Source organism: Abramis brama (assembly GCF_963993115.1).
Source record: "Abramis brama genome assembly, chromosome: 24".
NCBI classification, from domain to species: Eukaryota; Metazoa; Chordata; class Actinopteri; order Cypriniformes; family Leuciscidae; genus Abramis; species Abramis brama.
The window spans coordinates 8,906,966-8,931,713 of NC_139986.1; the positions used below are offsets into that span (position 1 = coordinate 8,906,966).

The 24,748-nt window shown below is 38.1% G+C and overlaps 1 protein-coding gene across 1 annotated transcript in view; it reads right to left on the bottom strand.

Annotated features, from left to right (window-relative positions):
• Positions 1-24,748, bottom strand: part of ofcc1 (orofacial cleft 1 candidate 1) — an 84,005-nt gene that overhangs the window by 18,438 nt on the left and 40,819 nt on the right. The window contains exons 4-7 of the mRNA XM_084102928.1: positions 19,215-19,451; positions 17,006-17,258; positions 14,945-15,108; positions 9,939-10,098 (exon numbers count right to left, since the gene is read on the bottom strand). Coding sequence (XP_083959054.1) covers positions 9,939-10,098; positions 14,945-15,108; positions 17,006-17,258; positions 19,215-19,405 — 768 coding nt within the window. The 5' untranslated portion in view covers positions 19,406-19,451. The remainder of the gene's footprint in view (positions 1-9,938; positions 10,099-14,944; positions 15,109-17,005; positions 17,259-19,214; positions 19,452-24,748) is intronic.

A 24,748-nucleotide genomic window follows, 5' to 3' on the forward strand; every position in this document is an offset into this window, starting at 1 on the left:
ATGTATAACGATATGAGTTTACTGAAGATAATTTTCATTAGTAGCTAGAATCAAGTGTAGCTCACAGATTCTTTAAACATTTAGCTTGACTGTAGTTGAATTTCTTTAAATTAAAATCAGCTTGTAGCTTGGCAAACACACAGGTTCAAAGTGGCTTCCCCAACACAGATTTTAAGATTCCTTCACCACGAGCACCTCTGCTGTTTTCCTCTTGTGTTATCAAGACAAAACAGCGCTGACCTTCCTCTCGTGCTCTACCCACCCGTCTCCCTGAGAGCGGTTTATATATAGTGCCGTTCCACCACTGGAATTTGCAGCTTCTCAGTTCTGTCCCACTTGGCTTTAATTTACAGTGGGAAAATAATTAGAATCTCACTTTTGCGAAGAGTGGAGTGAAAATGTAAACAATGCTTCCCTGCGGGCGAGTGCTTCATCAAGTTGACAGGTGGATTTGAATGAGCCTGTGCGTGCGTGTGTGTGTGGCGGACAGCCTGGGTTATTTATGTGACAGTTGCACATGGCAGGCATGGTACAGTATGATGTGATGGGCAGATTACAGCAGAGGATCATGGGAGAAAGCAAGGCAGAGCTGTAGCTGGGGTTCAAACTTTAGGGTGAATGTGGGGCCAGTGAGGGCATTCAGGGGACATGATACTGATATACATGGTTAAGCTGCTCTACAAGAATACACAACTATACAAAAATGTGTGGTTCTCAAATGGTTTGGCCATGGGACTCGCATTTTCCTATGGTCATTAAGCCGCAACCCAATTTTATACACTATATTGCCAAAAGTATTGGGACACCCCTCCAAATCATTGAATTCAGATGTTCCAATCACTTCTATGGCCACAGTTGTATAAAATTAAGCACTTAGGCATGCAGACTGCTTCTACAAACATTTGTGAAAGAATGGGTCGCTTTCCAGAGCTCAGTGAACTCAAGCGTGGTACCGTGATAGGTTGCCACCTGTGCAATAAGTCCATTCGTGAAATTTCCTCACTACTAAATATTCCACGGTCAACTGTTAGTGGTATTATAACAGAGTGGAAGCAATTGGGAACAACAGCAACTCAGCCATGAAGTGGTAGGCCACGTAAAATCACAGAGTGGGGTCAGTGCATGCTGGGGCGCACAGTTCGCAGAAGTCGCCAACTTTCAGCCGCAGAGTCAATAGTTAGAGACCTCCAAACTTCGTGTGGCCTTCAGATTAGCTCAAGAACAGTGCATAGAGAGCTTCCTGGAATGGGTTCCCATGGCCGAGCAGCTGCATCCAAGCCTTACATCACCAAGTGCAATGCAAAGCGTCGGATGCAGTGGTGTAAAGCACGCCACCACTGGACTTCTAGAGCAGTGGAGAAGTGTTCTCTGGAGTGACGAATCATGCTTCTCTGTCTGGCAATCCGATGGATGAGACTGGGTTTGGTGGTTTTTCAGGAGAACGGTAATTGCCTGACTGCATTGTGCCAAGTGTAAAGTTTGGTGGTGGGGGGATTTATGGTGTGGTTGTTTTTCAGGGGTTGGGCTTGGCCCCTTAGTTCCAGTAAAAGGAACTCTTAATGTTTCAGCATACCAAGACATTTTGGACAATTTCATGCTCCCAACTTTGTGGGTACTTCAAAATTTGAAACTTCAAATTTCAAAAAGTGCAAGTATCACTCAGAGAGAAAGCAATACCACAATGCATTGCAGAGCTCAGTGCAATAAATAAATAAATAAATATTAGCGGTTGAAGTCAAGAGAAATGGCACTCAGTACTGAACAGTGGCAAATAAAGTCAAGAGAAATGGGAAATAATCCCAAGAAGCACTGTGAATGGCATAATCAAATAAAAACCATGGAGAAATACAAAACTATTGATTTAAAGATTTTGATTATTAATATTATATTGAATATTGATTGTAATATTGAATATTAATTGTTATATTGAATATTGATTGTTATATTTTAATAATTGTTTATTAATTTAATAATTAATATTATTCACAAAGATTTGTGAGAACGTAGGGAGACTGACTATTAGGCCCTTTGCAGCGCTTCATTGGAGTGAGTAGGCACTTAAGTGTTGTGTTGGTGTGATTTGCTAGTTGCAATTCTCTGGTTGGTGGTTTTATGCAGAATCATGGGTAATGTAGTTTTTCACCAGCAATTTGACTATTAAACAAAATGTTTTTTGTTTTTTTTAAATACATTTAAATAATGAGGACAGGCTTTAACAAAAGCGCACTGATGAACAACCTCATTGCTTACGTCTTTAAAATAATGAATTCCCCTAGGTAACACTTTATTTTGATGGTCCCCTTTAGATATACGTAAAAGTAATGTTGCAGCTACATGTCAACTAACTCTCATTATAGTATTAGTAGGTTGTCTGCTTAATATCTGCCATTTTTTATGGTCCCCAACAGACATTCTACTGGTAACTATAAGTGCATGTCAACTTATTTTACTAACCCTTAACCCCTTATTCAGTAACCCCATAACAGTATACACTACTAATACTCAACTAATACTCTACTAAGAGTTAGTTGACATGCAGGTGCAACATTATTTATAGTCAACAGAACAACTAAAGGAGACCATCAAAATAAATGCATCCTTCCCCTATATGGGACTACTTCCTTACACCAACTGGTGCATTTTATACAGGTGATGTGATATTTTATACAGGTGATATTGACTCCATGTCATTTTTCTGAATGGTTATCTCTGGCTACATGTTTGTTTTATGCAGAAAATGCCAATGCATTTAAAGCAGAGACTCCTGGATTACCCAGATATTTCCTGCATGTAGAACAGAGACAGATGCGCATTATCACCGCATACATGGCAAGGAATGTTGTTTGTGTAATTAGGGCAGCATAAATCTGTGGTGTCCGGGCATGATTTGCCTGTGGAACGGCTCTATATCTGCCCTACCGCTTCCATAGACATGAAAAGCAACTGCTGAGCATCAGAACGGACAAAATGAGTCATCTCAAGATCATTTGTATTGTTTATTTATCGCTTGTTTGCAGTGGACAGTGAACGCTCTTCTGACAGCACAACTCATTTACCTCAGTGAACCCATGCTAATGCAACGCCAATCTACTGTGACGTGTGCTTGACTGAAACTGGGCTGGTAGAGAGAATTATAAACTAAACGGGCATGAATATTTAACTTCAGACTCCAAGCAGAGACAGATAAAGAGGAGATAGTATCTGAGCTCAGGATAATCTGCCCCATGCATCTGCATAATTCACTGTTACTAATCTGCTTTTATAAATGCTTAAAAAGCCCATTTAATCCATAAACAACTCTGGAAAGGAGATGGTGACTTGCATGAAGCACTGATGCCTGGAAGTGTAACTTTTTCGAGGTTTGTTTGGAGGGGAGAGAATCAAGGATATTTACATTCGTACTAAGACGGTTTTGCATACACCAATCTGCTCATACAGAGACTTGAGCATCAGTACAGATACTAGTTAAAAACACAGACCGATTCATTTGGGTTTTCCCAAAGGAATTGGGTTTTTCCAATTTACAGATTGGATCTTCAACAAACAAAAGTGAGAACCCGATCTCATGAGAAAACAACTATTCTACACAGCCCAGGCTCATTAGAAAAACGTACCTGTGGCAACATTTTTGCAAAATGCAAAATATGTTGCGTCGTGCACGTTTCATGACAGTTTCAAAGTGAAATGTCCAGTGAGATGCGCTAAAAGCGTATTTATTTTTTTACGGAAAAGATAAACGTGAATATAGCAATGTTTTATTACTTTGGAGTGTATACGAATTCATACAAATTAGCCACCAATACACCAAAACTTAGTTATGAAGAGTGTGCGGAACATTCTCCTAACTAATTTATACATACCTAACTAATTTGATTTTACGACAGGGTGATTTTAGAGACAACACAAAGCAGAACCTCTAATACCAGAGGCAACAACAATTGGTAAAAGACATCAGTGTCTCTTCTTTACTCTTGGTTTCAGCTTGTTCCAGCACAAAAATTCTTGTCACCTACAGCATTGTATAGGCAAAGATTCTTACAAATGAATGGTTTTCAGCTTAAACTGAATCTTAGCTTGTTACAAATTTTAGTCAAATTACATATTTTGAATCTTTGGAAAAAAATCTTGATTTGTGAGCATATTTAAGAACTTTGAAATTTTTGTCCACTTCTATTTGTGACTATTGTGTTTTAGCGATACACCATCTCTGTTCTGAGGCTCTGTTGGTCAGTTTAAGTTGTTGCCTGAAAACAATTTGTTTGGTCACAGAGGGGAAAAAAAAGAATTATATTAAAAATGTGATATTCTCACAAATCCCTGTTGTGCTGCATCTTTAAACAATATTCACTGACTTACTGACCATCCAATTTGTTCCTTCTGTTTTACGTTATGAGTGAACGAGAGAGAGAGAGAGAGAGAGAGAGAGAGATTACAGGATCTATCTAAACATGTGGACTCAATTTCAAGCTCCCAGCTGCAATTGTTTTGACAGCTGACCGTGTGCAATATGTTCGGATAAATTTAAAAGAAACGTCCATCTCTGATAAAACCAACGTCCAGCCTGGTATGTGGAAAACAAGCGCTGTATAAAAACAATCATGGTGCTGCCATGTTTTCCGAGCGTGTGACCAAACTAACTCTTGCTCACTCTCTAAGATAATGTTTTTACTGATTACCCATCCATCATAAAATCCTGACTTATTCATAACCATAAAACAGCAACCAAACTGCAGATGAGATATGAGTTTTATAAACCCAGAAAAGCAATAAATTAGCCAAGAAACATCTGAAGGGCTTCCACACTCTTCACAAATCCAGACTAGATTCTCCCTCTCTTCTCTAAGCATTGTGCGACTGCAACACTTTCACACATTGCTGCCCACCAAAAGTCGTTGACCTTTTCTGCATGGCAGGCGTGTCCCCTCTGCAGTCATGTCGTATTGAGCTCTGTTGTGCGGTTCTGCGGCGCTGTAGCCCGGGGCCCTGCAGCCTCTGTGCACTGTCCACTAATAGCCTCCTGTAATTGAAGAAGCGGCTTTTAGAACTAATGCAAGCAAACAGGCTGGCGGAGTGGAGGGGGAGGGCTGCAGGTGCCTTCCTGTGACCCTTCCCATATCAGGAGAGATTCAGAGCATCTTCCCCCTTCGTTCCTGTGTTTATCTTCCTGTTTTGGGTGTTTTTGCAGTTTTTTTTTTTTTAGGCCCATTGTTGTCTGACAGAGTCGCCGGAGCTTGCCGGTCATGGGCGGCTAGTCAGCAGGTGAGCTTTTGTAGGTGCGAACCAAAAATGAGAATACAGGGAAATCCCTCAAATGTATGTGGGACTAAAATCTTTAAAAATAATAATAATAATAATAATAATAATAAAAAATATTAATTCTCTAAATTATCAAAGCATGGAGCTATCAATGCCAGTGACATGGGCTTGCTTTCAAGGAAACACAGGATTTTTTGAACTGTGACAATCAAAATAATCCTCAGCATTCTCCTTAGTGCAGTGGTTCTTAACCGGGGAGCCACAAATTTCCAAGCGGGCCTCAAGATGACTTAAAATTAATTAAAATAAGACAAAACAAGCATGAAAATAAGATAAAAACAACTACAAATCTAAACCTACAGCTACAAATATACATATTTCTAGTTATGCCAAGCTTTAAAAAATCATTTTATTTTTTAAATGTAATACTGCAATATACGGTACTATTCAAAAGTTGGGGGTAAGTAAAATGTTTTAATGTTTTAGACTTTTATGCTTACCAAGGCTGCATTTATTTGTTTATATGGTTATAAAATTACAGTCGAAACAGTAATTTTGGGAAATATTATTACAATTTAAAATAAATGTTTTTTAATATATTTTAAAATGTAATTTATTCCTGTGGTGTCAAAGCTGAGCAGTCATTACTCCAGTCTTCAGTGTCACATGATCCTTCATGATCCCCAGAAATCAATCAAATATGCTGATTTGGTGCTTAAACAATTCTTATTATTGAAAAGCAGCTCCTTAATATATTTGATAAACAGAAAGTTCTGCTGTCATTTTTATCACTATAATGATATTTAGATCCTTGCTGAATAAAAGTATTGGTTTATTAAATATAAAAATAAAAATAATATTACTGATAGGTATAGAATTACAGAAGGTTTTTATTTTATTTTATTTTTTTATGTTTTGCTTAATTGTAATGAACACAATATTACAAAGCAAAAAAAAAAAAAAAAGGTCTAAAATAGGTCTCTTTTTTTTCTTACAGAAACATTTAATTTGTTATACTTTCATTTGCATTTGGAAAAGAACTTGACCCAAATATGTTCTTGACGCTGTACTTTGAAGAAAAGCAGATGCCAAAATAAACAATACAATATTATCAGGGTTTTCTGACTTTCAAATATAACATATAGTTGACAATATTTCATCATGTGAACAAAGGCAGCTTGAAGCTTGGAGCGAGTTCTATGATGAATTTGTCGTCATAAAGTTGGACTAAAGCAACAGCATGAAAAGGTCCCACGTAACTCCCGTCTTAATAATTACAGACGCTGAGACAGAGAGATGAGTGGTGGGGGGTGCACAGGAAGAGTGCGGCAGTCTGGCCGTCATTAGATCTTCAATGCGTGTGTTCTCCTTCCTGCGACAGGTTGGGCCCCCTGTCAGTTGTTTTGCAAAGCACCTTGGGTGTTCCCTAAATTCAGCCCGTGGAAAGACATTACTGAGACATGTGGAGACAAATAGCACGACAGAGCGCAAATCTCGATGCGATTCAGTAGCGAAAACATCTCCAGGGCTATCAGCAGCCATTAGCGTAACGTTCTGGTGAATTACGGTGAAGATTACAGCGACGCCGGACTCCTCTGTCACTGTCACACAGCCGGTGACAAAACAGTTTGCGTTACCTGCTTAAGCACGGCAGACATTAGCACCTCCCTTCCAGGTACAGTAATCAAGAAGGTGACGGCACGCAATTAATGAGGTCCATCTGCAGCAGTGCCTATACATAATTAATGAGCTCATTATCCGCACACTTTGACTTTAGGCCCCTTTGCAAGATATACACACTATAGGAGTCTGGTTAAAACATAAAGTCTATGCGGTTGTAATCACCATCAAAGAAGTGTATAGTTTTACGCAAAAAAAAAAAAAAAAAGTCAAAAGACCCACAATCTACAATGTAGCTAACCATGCTATGAAATGCAAATCCTTTTTTTTTTTTTTTTGTTGCCGCTGAATGCTAGTATGACAATGTGTTAATAATGTAATAATGTTGATCACATGGCCTGGAAGAAAATAAACCATAATATGAAGTTAATTAAAGAGTAAAAAATCCGATTAGTTTTTATGATCGCCCCATGAAACGTGCAGAATTTGATCATGATAAGACCAAGAATTATTTATTGTGGATTGTTTTATTGTCGTAGTGCTCGGAAGAAGAAACTTGTGTTAATGATAAATTACCCATGACTGTTTTACTGTCAGAACAGTTTCTTTATTCTATAAAGAAGAATGTGCTTCATATCAGGTGGCAATCAAGTTACTTTAATGGGCAAATTATTAGCTTTAATTATCGTATACCCAAATGCTAGATGACAGATTGCATGGACACTGATTTTAGGTTAAAATGTAAATTTTTATGTTTATTTTATGTCAGAGATTTGGCGTAAAAACAGAGTATTTCAATCCACCTTATTTTGCAACACGGAAGTAAGCTATTTTCTTTGAATGTGAGAGACTTCCCATGACTTTCATTGGCCGCTATAGGTAAATAGCTAGAAGAATAACAAAGTGCAGTAAACAGTAAAACTATTTGCGCTACAAACCAGTGTGATTATGACAATAAATTAGTTATTTTGTGAAAATAAAACAACTGGAAACAAATGACACCGGAAACCTTGCACATAAAAAAAAAAAAAAAAAAAAAAAAAGGTGGATTGTGATCACTTACATGGTCTGTGGTCTGAAAAATACATTTTTAAAAGTGCATAAATTCCATGTAGTATCTTAATTAATATGAGCTCATAAAATCTGCATGTATAATAATTGTAGAGGCATTAGAAAAATAGTTTTAGATAAAGTACAGCATGTCACACTGCAAGACACAGCTGGCCAAAATACTTGCATTACATAAAACAAACACATCTTTAAAAAAGATGATAATAAATTATATTTATTGTAATGATGGTATTTAGTAAATATAATTCCCCCCCAGGGCTTTTGGAAACGCTGAGTTGAGGCCAAGACAAAGCATGTCAATCTTTGCAACATTGTAATATTAATTTGTAATGATCAGCACATGTATTTGCCACAGGCATTCAAACAAGCTGCTAAAACTTTCTGAAGTTTCCAAGCATCCTGTGGCTCTATCTGTACCTGTAAATGTTTTCTACGCTCTCTCCACCCCCATTCTCTGCTAATGAAGGCCTCATGGCCTCTTGTTATTAAAATCATGCCTCTTTCTGCGATATTAATTGGGTCCATAATAAGGAATGTGCTGGATTCATTATTTAATTGTGAGGGAACATTTGGAATACAGTTTCTGAAATCTATTTTTAATGAAAACTACTACATCCTGACCTAATCATATCAAGCATATTCTATCTAATTAAGGATGCAAAAAATCATTAGAGTTGCAAAATATTAGTTTCAGCTCTGTCTGGCTGCTCCCTCCCCTCCAACATATATTTTTTTTCCTACTGTGTTGATAAATAGTTAATGAGGGAAAAATGACAAAAATTTGCAAGTAGGCAAATTAGTTTAATAGGGATATGTCTTTGCTGAGTTGGGAAAGTGACCCTTTTTTTGCATAGAGAAATTGCCACAATAATTATGAAATAATGGCCTAGCCCGTCTTATTTAAATGAAAAATCGTCAGCCTGAATAATGTAAAAATTGTGAAATGCAATAACCCTAAATTTTCATCATGCTGGCAAATGTGTTTAATGTGTTAGCATTTTATCAGTTCAATAACGGCAAATTAGGGCCAATATGAGAGAGGAGGTTATGACTGCAGTTCTGGGATGAAGACTGTTCTAGTTAAAAAAGATTCTGCAAGCGTGTTGGTTAAACGATGCTGTTTTCTTAATTACAATCTAAACAACTGTATCCAATTTGTAGCACCTTCATTACTAATATTGCCACAGCTGTAGCAGTACTTTTGGAATCTAAAACATAAACAGGGTCATTGGAAAGGGCTGGAAAAATAACGTGATTCGCAAAGGTCTACGATTTGAGCTAGGAATTACAGAATGCCTTTTTAATGACTTGTTTGACAGCCAATAACATTTCTTCATCAAGAACACTAAAAGAGGAGTTGCCACCCAAGTTGTGAACGTGTGTGTGTGTGTGTGTGTGTGTCCTCATGCGTCCCTCTGTTGATTGAGCGGTCTTTTTTCTTAATGAAATATTGCTGGAAATTGATTTCCGTGGATTAATCAAGCCGAATTCCTTTTTGGATAATTAGCCCCAACTAATTAGACTAGCTAAAAACCTCTGTGACAAATTTTTGGCATTCATAAATGTAACTAAAGAAAACAGAATGATTTGAAATAATAATGTTATATCCTTTGATTCCATTTTATGTTAATTATAATGCATATTAGAAAGCTCAGTGAACAGTTCAACGTGACAGTCCATTTCTGAAAACCATCACAAAGGCTTTCTTACTCATAAATGCTAGCGGGCATCTACAAGCCATCAGACAGACAGAAATCTTTTGCAGAGGCAATCTGATGGATTAGTATCAACTACCATTTTGCCCATCTTCTTTAAAACAGCCATTAATCCAATTAAGCGCCTAAGACTTGAGAAGAGCTTTGCAACAGTCAAGCGTTGTGGCAATGCAGCCCATGGCAGCTGGATCGCCTTTTTGCAAGAAGATATTCTCTTTGAACCCCAGTGTTCAGTGCTGGTTGTTACCACTATAAGCAGAACTTCCACAGGCTCACCTTGCGTCTCTCTCCATTGAAGCCTCTCCATTGCTCTGCCTTCTTTACAATGTAATTGAGCTCCTGGTTGGAGACCTCCATGTCATGTGGAATAAAGAATGCTCCCTCAGTGCTGTGAAGGCGTTGGTAGATATCTAACAGTCTCCCATCATTGTGAAGTCTGTATGAAAAAAAGAAGAAAAGTTAACGCTTAATTTTAAAATGGCAGTGTATATTGTTGCTTTTGAAATGCATAAGTTGAATTTTTTGTAGAATCTACTTATTTTAAACCAATTTTATTTTTATCCTTAACTATGAAATGAAAATGTTGTTGTTACAAAAAGAAATGTACAAACACACCTTGTGTTGTATCCTAATCTGTCACGTGACATGAAAGAACCAATGGCATTCACTGTTAATGATGTACACCCAGCTGTTTTTTAATTGAGCAGAAGTGTGAATGATATTTGAGAGCCCCCAGTGAATATCAACTTAATTTCCGATCTGTTCCTCACAAAACGCTGATGGAATATAGCAACTATTAAGGGGTTGGAATGGCATGTAAATGATTAACTGATAAATCAATTAACTAATTCTTGGTTTGTTGCAAAGTTGCAGGACAGAGGTTCAGAGTTCAAACGGGTTTTATTCCACCTTGTCACATCCTGGTCATTTTGCTGTCAAGGCTGTTACCGTCTGACGAACAGCTCATCTGACCTTTCCAACACAGTGAAATTCTGATGAGCTTCAGCTCGGCAGAGAAGCAGGCCTGACCTGTCAATGTCAACCGGCAGAACAGAAGCGACTCTAGTCTACGGTAGAAGGTTTGACACATTTGTTAACATTTTTTTTTTTATATTTTAAAATATACAATTTTATTTTCTTCTCCCCTATTTTATACTCAAGTAAACAAAGTCACAGAGAAAGTCAAAGAGAAGGTGCCATGAGTGACTTGGGGAGTATGCTAGATTCTACAAGTAGTGTAGGAGGCTTGTTTGTTTGTGTTTTTGTGGAAAGGTTGTCTCTTCAGATCATACATTGATCCTAATGTTCTTCAAAGAAGTTGAGCATATAGAGGCATTTGAATCTCTGTCTGGTGACAAAGAATTGAGTCATATGACTACTACAGTGTGGTTATTGATATCGAATCTCCTCAGACATCTCACATACTCAGCGCATGAATCAACAGCCATAAAAACACACAGCTTGGCTTCTCTTCAAAACGCCTATGACCCTCCGCTACAGAAAAGAGATTATTCTTGTTCAAAGGGTAATGAGCACTCCAGAAACATTTACCATGCAAAGTATAAAAGATGAAAAACAGTAGAGAAAAACAAAACAAAAAAACTCTAAAATATGATTTGAAATATAACTGAAACATATTGTGGAATATATTGATCCATCATTCTATCATGGGAAAGAAGCGTGTAATGACTGCTTTGCTAAGGCATATACATCGGACTTAAGCATGCATGAATAAATGAAGGTAACCCATTCATGCATGATGAACAATTACCAAAGTACACATATTCTATTACATACTTAGTAACCATATGTGAACTAATATTCATCCAATCATATTTCCATTTTAAATTATGCCAGGGATTTATTGTAGACAGTGCATGACCAGTGATGATGCTTTCAGTATTTGAAAAAGATACAAAACAATGGCTTAAGATGCCTAAGGTAAGCTGGAAAACAGAAATAATAGTTTGCAGCAATATTTGGTTGCTGTGGAAGGTTTTGCTAACTGTGATTCTGGCATGGTGATAGGAGGCCCATGGTCATGGATGCTTCTCCTCAATTCCAGAACCAGAGATACCTCCAACCTTGTCGTTCCCTGAAAGATTATCCTAGTACACTTTATGATCACTCTATAAGCATGTTCACTGGCTTGCAGAAAAAAAAGTCAGTAAGGATAATGGCATTTTCGGTGCTCTTCTAAGTCTTTCTGTTTCTGGAAGGCTCCTGTTTCTGAACGTCCCTCCAACACTCCATTGCCACTCTAGGTCCAAATCTGGACTCCAGGCAAATTAAGGTGAGAAACGTCCATTGCTATGCATCAAACATTTCTGGATGTGCTGGACATAGCTTGCAGTCCTGCTCTTAGCCACCTGCTCAAAATGTGAGCCTGGACCTGAGACAGCAACATGACTGCATCAAAAGGCAACAACAATCCAGAAGGAGGGACATCCAAAGAAAGACACAGTTCACAGAATCTGTATGAGGGTTATTGTGCCTAGTCAATATGACCTGCTCACACCCAGCAATAACAGTTGTACATTTCAAGTGTACCTTTCAATGATAAATTAAGACATTTGAATAAATCTGAAGCAGTCCATTGACATCTTGATAATGTACAGTTGTTTCATCTAGCTAACAGTTAAAGAACTATTCCAAGGTCAGATTAAGCTATAAATGGGAAACCATGACATCCCATGAACCAATGGTACTCAGTCCTGCTCATGAAGATTTACCTTTAAAGCACATAATAAGACAATAAGGATTTAGTGTTTATTAAAAATGACAGACAAGTGTTTTAGATACTAAACTCTGCAGGAAGGAAGGAGCAGGATTGATAAATCCCACCATTAAACATTTGAAACTATCCATAAAATATTCCTGACAAAATTTCAGCGCAAAGAAATTCATCGGGAATTAAACAAAGACCCCGGGAGAACTAGCACATTCTCGTATCAGTCTGCCTCTTAACCAATGATATCGTCAGCCTGAAAGCCTCTCAACCAACCAGATGTTGAGCAGGAGAACCATTCATTCATTGCTTTAAAACAGACACTTCAGTTGTGACACAATTCTCCTCTTATTTCAGAACAGCATGCTCACTAATGGACCCACATCAAATGTCTGATTGTGTTTATATATTTTCCAACATATATAATGATAAAATGCAAAACATACCTCTTTCCGGCTTTGCAGGGAGTGAATCAGGGCTTGCTAAAATGTAATTAAAAACGGATAACAGTTCATTCTATCTATACGTGTAGCCTCAGGCGTTATTTTAGAAATAGGTCAGGCACTGTGTCAGTGCTTCTCTCCACACAGTGAATAGAAGCAGATAACCCATAAAAACGTGCAAGCCTACTCACAATCAGACTGCTGGCCTACATTCACACAGCACAGCCACTCTTCAGCTTTAACCCATGTTACATGCGCCAACCCTGCCATCCTAGAGCCATGCACTGGCATGAGACATTACCCTTCTCTACGGCTGACACTTAATGTCGTCCATCCAGTGTGGGATATAAGCCCGGCCATTGAGAAACAAGATGAAAGCTCTTTCTCTGAGACCATTCTACACTGATTAGTGGAAAATCAGGTTGTTACACTTTTGGGTCCTTTGTTTTATTTCCAGACCTTAAAGCTACAGTGTGTGATTACAGACCTAAATATTCAAACATGAAAAGTGATCCATGAACAGTTGATGCCATATCTATATCTGACACGTGTATTTCTTGACTTCTTGGTCCAAATTTAGCCTTAACATCAAAGGATTTCCATTTGTGTTAATATGATTTTGTGCATCTTTCTCTTGCCCAATAGAATCAATTCAAACAATGAAAATCCAAAAGAACTCAAAATTGAGCCTATTCATTTTCTTAATGCATGTTTCCGTAATATTTCATGAACATTTCATTTCATGAAAAAAAAAAAAAAAAAAAAAAAAATCATGAACATTTCAAGAAGGCAGTAAAGCTAAAACACTACAATTTGCTGCCTGGCAATATAATCGGAAACCCCAGTGTTCATTGTGTCTGTCATGCATATTAACAAACCCTGTGAAGGTGATTTGAGCTCATCTTCATGTCATTTCTCTGATTATTCATTCTTTAATTTCATGAGAGTATTAAATCAAATTGCATTACATCAACACTTGGCTGTCAGATGATGATAATGAGCAGAAAGCTCTTGATAGAGCCTGTTTATGATTCTTATGTGCTGGTGGACAGGACTTCATTGGCTGGATGTCCCTAAGGGGTTCCCTGTCCAAAAATACACTGCCATAATCTCAGACTCTGAATAGTGTGGACTGCAGTGTTTTGACACTTTTGACACTTCCACCAGGAAGGTCACACACAAACTCACAAGTTGACAGCAAAGAACAACGGAAAAGAGAATACTGCATTTTTGTTCTTATCGTGAAATTTAGTTTCCGGAGATAGACAATTTATTGCTTTTTCATGTTCACGTCTTTTCTCTCAACATCAGCATTTCCTCCACCCCCCACACACACTATATACAAACGTGAAATTCTGCTGTTAACTAGATCAATAAATGTCAAGTCGATTATATCTATAAGACAATGTTGGTTGCTGTCTGTTAAATGTAAATGTGTGTGATGTATTATATGATAATATATCACTCTGCTCAGTTGCACTGCTAAAAGCCTTGTGTTTTCTCTCTCCCTCTTGTACAATTAAAAATGGCAAATAAAGAACGCCTCGTCAAGGTCAGGTGAGTTCCCTTATAAAATGAATGCCCTGTTCAGAGAAGAGCATCTTCTTGCGACCAATTCTTGCACTCGTGTTATCAGGCGTTTTTGTCTCTCCCACTTAGCTTATTATTATACCACCTATTTTGCATTCTAAATGCACGTCATTGCCTGCCTATGTTGTCTCTGGCTATGGATTACTTTAATGTAAATTGGGGCTCATCCAGGATTACACTCCTAGAGAAAATTATATTACAAGACCAAAATGACTAAAATCCTGCTGCTATTCAGAGCTAGTTTTGATTTCTACATTTGATTTGTAAATGTAAGCTACATTTGATTTCATTATTGGACAATTTTCTGAAATGCCTTTGAAAGAAATGATTAGGAAAAATGGTTGCAGAACCAAGGTTGCTGCAAAAGTGAGTGCTCACAGTTAAGCAAAATGATTTGCAGTGGCATGAGGGCATGTGACAAATGAAATAAGACATTTAAGTTGATCCACTGGGACAAGTCCAGAACAACTTGACAAACTTTTTATTTTTGTGTTTGTTTGATTGCTTTTAAAGTACTGTACCTGAGGATGTAAACATAAAGAAAAGTGAAGGAGAGGATGCAGTGGACGCCATACAGGAAAAGTGTGATGATGATGCCTGCTGTACCCGACTGCTCCGTTCGAAAGAAATGCCAGTAAAGCTTGGCAGCATCTGCTAATGGTTCCTCTGCACTGTAGGATAGACGCTGACCAAACAAAATCAAAACATATTTTACAAATTCAAAACTGCCGCACACATTTAAAATGTAAATATATAACTCTCTGGTGCTATTCGGTCATTTTGATTTGTAAAATGTTACCATTTTGTGTTCAACTTTATCAGAATGGTAAGAAACTTGCCACTTGCTATGTGAACAGACACAAACAAACAAACAAAAAGATCATGGACATGATTCGGAAAAGGTTAAATGGTCCAGAAAAAAAAAAAAAAAAGTGTACTACTCGCGGTAAAAAGAAAAAAGAAAAAAAGACTGCACTGTAAATAAATGGGAAACAAATTTCATCTAGTGGAAACTTTTGGTACTGCACCCAAACTAAATCTTACTGAAAGCTATTTTTTTGAGATATCAAGCTCAAATTTGTAAAACAACTTGTTTAGATTTATGGTCTTGATGTTCTCATAAAACAAGTTTTGGAAAATATATATTTTATATAAAAAGTTAAAATAGTATTTTTATTTCATAACAATAAATGTAACATTCTTAAACTTTTTTTTAAAGTTTACTTTTTAAAACTATTTATTTATTTATTTATTTTACTTCAGCAATAATCTGCCAAGTGTCAACTTTAAAAAGAGACCAAACTTAAGTCGGTGCTCCAAAGCATTCAAGATTTATGACAGTTTAAGTTGAAAATTAAATTGTGTGGTTTATGCTCAAAAAGTGAATAAATGGATTATAACTACTGCATAAATATAATTTAGTACCATAAAATCCCCTGAAAATACAAAATATTAAATAAAAAATATTATCGAGCTAAAATATAGTAGGCTACATTCATTACATTGAAATAATAATAATAATAAAAAAACAGCACATTTTTGACCACCACATAGGTGGGTTATTATTAATTAACCCAAATTATGGGTTCAATTGGTTGAACACATAATTTGTAAAGGGAGAACAATCCTCCCCTTTTTCAAGTTGGCCCATCTTAGGCACAAATTCTGGCAAATCCAGGCAATGTTCTGTAACAGGCCTCGCTGCTCTCCACATTTCTGTTGCACATTCACCAGGAAAGTTTTACAGGATTTCTGTAAAATCTGTCCTGTAAGTCCTGGTAGATGCCAAAGATGGTGGGGGTGGATTGGATGTTACAATACAAGTTAGGGTCACTAAAGTTAAAATCATAAGCAAGTAGGCTACTTTGCAAGTTTCTTTAATTGTATAATTATCAATACATTAAAATAGGTGTACTTCTTTAAATCATGAGACATGATTATTAAAACATAATGAAGTAAACTGTGCTTTTAAGTCAAACTTTTAATTTGACTACTACAATGTCCACTTTTTAAAAGTGTACTTCATTAAAGTGTACTATATTTAAGTAGGCCTACACTTTACACATTATATTATATTATCTGTGAGTACTGTCTTTTGAAAATACAATATTTGAAGAGCACTTCTTTTCACAAGGGAAAACTTAACAATAAAAAAGCTTGATAGATTAAAAAAAACAGTATATAATATTTCCATAAATTGACATTAAGGGGTAAGTGTTTGGAACAGCCAATGTTTTTTTTAGTTATGCCACATCTTCATTGGTTCATCATCATTATACTATATATGCATAATAACACAATATATTCTAAGATCCATTTCAATATGAATGAGGTTTACAATTCTAAGTTTGATTCTTAATATATCTAAACTTCTGAATGTACAGTGTATTGGCATATGTAAATGCCATTCATCATTCCCAACCAAAAATACACCTAAAATCCTGAATAATGTTCTCTCTCTACAGTCTGTCTATCTCATCCTTGTTCTCACATTCAGTTTTATTTGTGAAGTGACTTTGCTAAGATAATGTGAAACTTCTATATACAGTCCAGAAGTGTCCATGTTATTTTAAGTGACTTACCCCCAGGACGGCATCCACAGCAAAGACCGCCAGAGGGTCCAGCACTGTCCACACTGCCGCAGCCATGATAAACTTTGACAGGAAGGAGGGCGGTGAGCCAAACGCTAGCTGACAGCCCCATCTGATCAGGAGCAGCAGTAGCGTAGCTGCATTCAAGGTCAGGGGGCCTAGCAGCACCAGCAGAACCTCCTCCAGGGTAGATAGAAGCGAACCCTGATAGACCAGATCCACCGTGTGCGCACCCAACCCAAACCTGCCCCGAGAGACACATGACGGGAAAATGATTTAGCAAGATTATCAAATAAAAAAAGAAATGAGAATTCTTCATATAATGGGTGTAAATTGTAAACTTATCAATTCCAAGTTATGTGGTGTTGTTACGCTCTTAAAAACAAAGTTCCTAAATGGGGTATTTGCAGAGATGACAAATAAGACCATTTTGGGTTTCCCAAAGAACCTCTCAGTGAACAGTTCTAAATATAACCTTTTTTTTTTCTGAATAATATTTTAATAATCTAAATGACCTTTTTCCAACAACGAAGAACCTTTATGTTTAAGAGTGTAGGCATGATGTAAAGTAAAACCAAGTTAAGTGTTTATACATGCATAGCAATAATGAAAGCTGAAAGCAAAGAGGGAAAAAAATCTCATTGAAAATCAAAAAACAGCACAAAATAAGGTGAAATGTATAAGAACTTACACTGATATGAATGTGTTTTTACACAAAGTTTCATGTTTTTCCTAATCTACCATCCTCTCTCTGCTCATTAATCCTCCTCTAATGTTACCTGGGAATCTCTTCCACTCTTCATTTCACCTATTCGGCCCATTTCTGCTGCTCACGTTCACCACTCCAGCTGTTCTACTCAAGCATTTTCCAACACTTACTGTAGGTTATGTCTTTCTAATAAATTTTCATTTTTAAGATGATATTTTAGATTTATAGTCAAATTAAATTTGATTTAATTCAACTCAATGCGAGACTCCACTTGATTCAGTTGTGTTATATTATTCAGTCTGAGATTCAACTTGAATCCATTGCATTCAAGTTTCAATCCGATTTGATCTGCATATTATGTATGTGATACAATTCCAGATTTGATTCTATTCCATTGTCAAATATGAAATGCACTCATCATGTCTGTGTTAGGATGCTTTGCTGTAAATTACGTCAACAGATTTAGCCACCTAACACAACTCACTCCAGCGTTTACAACAGGACCTGTGTTGGTAATGAAGAGGTTTTTCCACATGCTTATGGTGCAATAAAATCCACAGAACACATGTTGTTGTGTAGACGGGTGGGACTCATTTGGCACTGCAAGGTTGTGTGCTGATTTTGAAGTGTGTTTGTGTGTGTAGGAGTGGAGGGGGGTGGTATTTGTGAGAATGCTGGGGGTAATGAAATGTGCGTGGGGTAGAGTGAGAGAGAGACGCTAATGACTGCGGGGCGTGCAAGCGTGTGTGTGTGTGTGCGTGCTGTCAGTTTGCAGCTGATCTCTGACCGCTACTGTGGTCACCAGCCCTGTAGAGAAACGCTCGCAGCGGACAAACGGACAGACATGTGGAACATGTCATGAGCCTATGACCCCGGCTCTGTGTTTTCCACTTGTTTCTCCCTCATCTGTCCTTCTTTACATTCCTCTCATCTTCTGTCAGTCGTTTTCCATTATTTAATGATCGGATTTGTTTGGCAACAACGCAACTTGGTGCATAAGAATTTTCACTGAGTGACTTCTGGATGATAAATTAAATTAACACCACATGCTAAACAGAACCACACTGCAGTATCACACAGGGTTTATGATGAAACGTTGTCCACACAATAGGAGAAGCTAAATTCTTTCCAAATAATGGACACTTACAGGCCCGTACCACCGCATGTTATAATCAACTGACTTTCCCCTCATGAGGTTGTTAAAGTTTAGACAAGTCTTGTAAAAGATGCACGTGTATGAGTCTGTTTGCCTGCATATAAATGCACATGCACAACATATGACAACAGGGCATGAATCACCTGCATGATTTTTTTTCTTTTTTTTTTTCGTGCGAGTGTGTTTCCAGTGAATTATTGTAAGCAGACATTTGTAAAGGTCAGCATATTCTCTCCTGGAATATTTCTGCATGTATTTGTGTGTTTGGAATAATGATGAGCTTGACACTGTGTTTGCGAATGATTGTTCTGTGTGTGTGGTCACGCATGTCTCACCTGTTGACGGGGATGTGTTGAGCCTGCAGAAAGAGCCACTGGCTGCAGTAATGCATGTACAGACGGGGAAACCACATTACAATGAAAAGAAAAATGCTCAGACTGATCTGAGACAGATGAGGACATGGACGGCAGGACAAATCGAGCAGTGACGGGAGGAGACGCGCTGCCAGACGTGTTCTCTCGTCCATCCCACAACACACAGCGTTAGACCTGTGCAAACTGTGCCGGTGAGATCTGGGGACGACACATATGATTCTATAAGCTGTGAGTCATTGTGGATAAATATGATTGAATAAAAATAAAAATGTTTTTTTCAAATTTCCAAACATGTCTGATTGCATCTATTAAAAATTTTGGTTCTGGGGACAAAATTAAGATCACATTTAAAACAGGCCATGTTAACAGCTGCAGCTAACAAGTCCAAATATCATTAAAGCAAACATTTTCTTAGTTGTGATTTTGACAATGTTCAGTGGTAATAATGCATTTCTAAAAGGAGAAAAAGTTATTAAATTCTTAGTTATTAAATATTTAAATAGTGATGTTTTTTGAAAATCTAAAAATGCAGACATTTTTCGGTGATTGGAAGGATTAGAGGATACAGTTTATAAATCATTATGTCTAAGGAAAGTCCCCATAAAACATGAGCACCCAACATCGGGCGGTTTTTAAGTTTTTGAAAGTCTCATTGTCAACAGGGCTGCATTTATTTGATCAAAAGTACAGTAAAAACAGACATATTTTGAAATATTTTTACAATTCAAAATAACTGTTTTCTATTTTAATATATGGAAAATGTAATTTATGCCTATGATGACAAATCTACATTTTCAGAAGCCATTACTCCTGTCTTCAGTGCCACATGATCCTTCAGAAACCATTCTAATATGGCAATTTGCTGCTCAGTAAATATTCCTTATTATTATCAATATTGAAACCATGATGCAATAAAAAGTTCTAAAGAACAGCATTTATTTGAAATTTTCTAACATTAGGCTATAAATGTCTTTACTGACACATTTAATTGAATGTTTCCTTGCTGAATATCAGTATTAATTTCTTTAAAAAATTATAATAATACTGACCCAAATCTGCACACACATACACACACACTTTCCACTATCGTAATCGAGTACAATCCTACCTGTGTCTGCAACATTCAAGCAATCGCAGCTGACTAAGATATGAAAGATAACATATACAGAACTAAAACATCCACACTACACCAAAACACCTTCTGTAAATCCACAACATCCTAGACAGAGTTAATGTGTCAGGGATGCTTCCCTGTCAAGCCGCATTACGCCACAGCGGCAAATAAATTCTGACTTGCATCCCCTCTCTAATGAACGTATCAATGATATATGAACAGATGTATTTTTAGCCGCCTGCGCAGACTAGCTTTTCAAGAGAGAATGTCTAATGCAATGTGAAATCTGTTGTTGCCACAAAACCGATTTTTATTGCTATAGCTCCATTTCTTGAGATTAGTTTAAAAGAAAGTGTGAACAGAAAACAGTTTAGAGCATGTCCTTGAAATGTGAAGAAGAAAAGAAGAAGGTAAAGTGTTACATTCATCTGTGTTGTTACATTCAGACTTTGTACTATTACACACTATCGTTCACAGTCAGGGTTAGTGATTTGAACAAACCTCTAATTAAACTTTGGCTTGTAACTCATCCTGCAGTGTTTGTGCTATATGGACGTAAGTGATATCACAAATCATCTTGGTAAATCTATCTAAATAATCTAATGTTTGTATGAATTATCAATGACTCAAAACTAATTGCACCCACTCTTCTCTAATACAGATTGCAAGAAAACGTCAGAATTATTACAAGTAGTGTGAAGTGTGGTGCAGGTGCAGGTCATGACGTGTGTTGGCAGGAAAGACGTGCAGTGAGGTGGGATTGATTTATGGCCTAATGCCTGTGAGGCAAAGCACAGCAACCCTGAGAACTATCTGTGTTTTTAGTTACTGCTTCAAATCTGGAGTCAGTTAAAAGCTGGACGTCTTTTTTTATTTACAGAATTAAGTTATTTGCTTTCACTTTTTCTGTTTTGGACTAAAGACATTGTTTTGTAAACGTGCCAAAGCCACTTTTTACCCCCTCCATCAGAGAACACGGTGAGTCACACAAAGTGCTAAAGAGGGTTAAAAATGAAACTAGAGGTGATGGGTGAAAAAGAGTGAAAGCAAAACCTATTTAAAAAGGAAACATTATGCTGACTTCTACAATAACCTGTTTTGGCCGGCAAATAAGGCATCATCGCATGCATGCTTCATAAATAAGCCAATCCCAAAATGCAATATATATATATATATATATATATATACACAGTGAGGAAAATAAGTATTTGAACACCCTGCTATTTTGCAAGTTTTCTCCCACTTGGAAATCATGGAGGGGTCTGAAATTGTCATCGTAGGTGCATGTCCACTGTGAGAGACATAATCTATAAAAAAAAATCCAGAAATCACAATATATGATTTTTTAACTATTTATTTGTATGATACAGCTGCAAATAAGTATTTGAACACCTGTCTATCAGCTAGAATTCTGACCCTCAAAGACCTGTTAGTCTGCCTTTAAAATGTCCACCTCCACTCCATTTATTATCCTAAATTAGATGCACCTGTTTGAGGTCGTTAGCTGCATAAAGACACCTGTCCACCCCATACAATCAGTAAGAATCCAACTACTAACATGGCCAAGACCAAAGAGCTGTCCAAAGACACTAGAGACAAAATTGTACACCTCCACAAGGCTGGAAAGGGCTACGGGGAAATTGCCAAGCAGCTTGGTGAAAAAAGGTCCACTGTTGGAGCAATCATTAGAAAATGGAAGAAGATAAACATGACTGTCAATCTCCCTCGGACTGGGGCTCCATGCAAGATCTCACCTCGTGGGGTCTCAATGATCCTAAGAAAGGTGAGAAATCAGCCCAGAACTACACGGGAGGAGCTGGTCAATGACCTGAAAAGAGCTGGGACCACCGTTTCCAAGGTTACTGTTGGTAATACACTAAGACGTCATGGTTTGAAATCATGCATGGCACGGAAGGTTCCCCTGCTTAAACCAGCACATGTCAAGGCCGTCTTAAGTTTGCCAATGACCATTTGGATGATCCAGAGGAGTCATGGGAGAAAGTCATGTGGTCAGATGAGACCAAAATAGAACTTTTTGGTCATAATTCCACTAAACGTGTTTGGAGGAAGAAGAATGATGAGTACCATCCCGAGAACACCATCCCTACTGTGAAGCATGGGGGTGGTAGCATCATGCTTTGGGGGTGTTTTTCTGCACATGGGACAGGGCAACTGCACTGTATTAAGGAGAGGATGACCGGGGCCATGTATTGCGAGATTTTGGGGAACAACCTCCTTCCCTCAGTTAGAGCATTGAAGATGGGTCGAGGCTGGGTCTTCCAACATGACAATGACCCGAAGCACACAGCCAGGATAACCAAGGAGTGGCTCTGTAAGAAGCATATCAAGGTTCTGGCGTGGCCTAGCCAGTCTCCAGACCTAAACCCAATAGAGAATCTTTGGAGGGAGCTCAAACTCCGTGTTTCTCAGCGACAGCCCAGAAACCTGACTGATCTAGAGAAGATCTGTGTGGAGGAGTGGGCCAAAATCCCTCCTGCAGTGTGTGCAAACCTGGTGAAAAACTACAGGAAACGTTTGACCTCTGTAATTGCAAACAAAGGCTACTGTACCAAATATTAACATTGATTTTCTCAGGTGTTCAAATACTTATTTGCAGCTGTATCATACAAATAAATAGTTAAAAAATCATACATTGTGATTTCTGGATTTTTTTTTTTAGATTATGTCTCTCACAGTGGACATGCACCTACGATGACAATTTCAGACCCCTCCATGATTTCTAAGTGGGAGAACTTGCAAAATAGCAGGGTGTTCAAATACTTATTTTCCTCACTGTATATATATATATATATATATATATATATATATATATTTTTTTTTTTTTATTCATGTCAAATACTGAACAAATGTACAAGTTAATTAAAATGTACCATTTTACCCAATATCATATGTCCCTATTATGTTGTTGTTGTTGTTTTTTTTGTTTTTTTTTAACATGCCATTGTCAAACCTTATTGGAACTTTGAGTCTAGCCTCTTGTCCGCTTCACACAAGGAGCTCTATTTGTGAATATGGTGTTTCAAATCAGAAAACAACAACATAAGAAGGTCCATTGGAGGAGGGGCAGGAGGAAGAGTCCATGAGGGAATGGGAGGAAGAGTCCAAAAGGGAATGGGAGAAAGAGTCCATGGGGAAGCAGAGTAAGGAATAGTCCAAGTGGGAGTAGGCGGATGGAAAAGCCAGGGAGGAGACTGGAGGAGAGAGGAGACAGACTCAAGGCAGAACCGATGGAGGGAGGAGCCAGGGCGGAGCCAGGAATCTGATGGGAGTGATGTGGAGCCGGGAGGGGTGGAGACCCAGGTGAAGCTGAAGAGAAAAAGAACCAGGGTGACACCGTGGGTCTGGAGGGCCATGGCAGAGCCACATGCTTGCAGGGCTGAGGTGTAGACGATAGCTCAGCAGACTGGGGTGGAGCCGGTGGGAGTGAGGAAAATAGTGGAGCAGGAAGGAAGGAGGAGCCTGGTGGAGCCGAAGAGGTTGAGTGACGAGGCACTGCCAGAGGTCCGTAAGTCCATGGCGCAAACAGGGTGATGACTGACCAAGGCGAAGCGGGAGGGACGAGGGAACCAGGACGGAGCTTGAGGGCTGACGAACAACGGTGGAGGCGAGGGAGAATGGAGGCAAGGTGAAGCTGATGGGTCAGATGGTCAGATGGCCAGTGCTTGGAGGCTCAAGGTAAAGCCAGGGCATCGACACACCAGGGTAAAGCTGGTGACCAGGAAGTCCAAAGCGGATCTGAGTAGCTGGACAGGGTCACTGAAGGAGGAGTCAGGGGCTGAAGAGAGCCAGCAGAGGCAGGACCAAGGAACTAAATGGAGTTGTCAGTGGAGGAGGAGGAGGGGGAGGGGGGGGGGGGGGGGGGGGGGTTTGGCAGGATCAGTGGTGTCAAAGGAGACTTGAGGCTGGGACCAGGGATGCACCGATACCGATACCAGTATGGGTATCGGGCCCGATACTGTGCACTCGTTAAAATTCTCCACTCACTCTTGACTGGTTGAGCCCTGCTGGGAGCAGCTATAAATATTCACTGTGCTATTACATTAAAGATACATATGATATAAATAAAATGAACAGTGAAAGTAACAGTAGCTTCTACAATACTGTAACAGGCATAATTAGGCATGAAAATAACCAAAGGAGATATCTATTTGCTAAGCCAACTAATTTGATTTGGTTTCTCTGGCCAATACACTGCAAAAACTCAAAATCTTGCCAAGTATATTTTTCTAATTACTAGTCAAAATATCTCATCACACTTAATATAAGACAAAATCACCTAAAGACCAAGATTTAAGTGAGATAAAGGAGCTTGTTTTTAGACAGTGCATCTTAAATATCTTGTTAAGTGAATCTGTCTTGA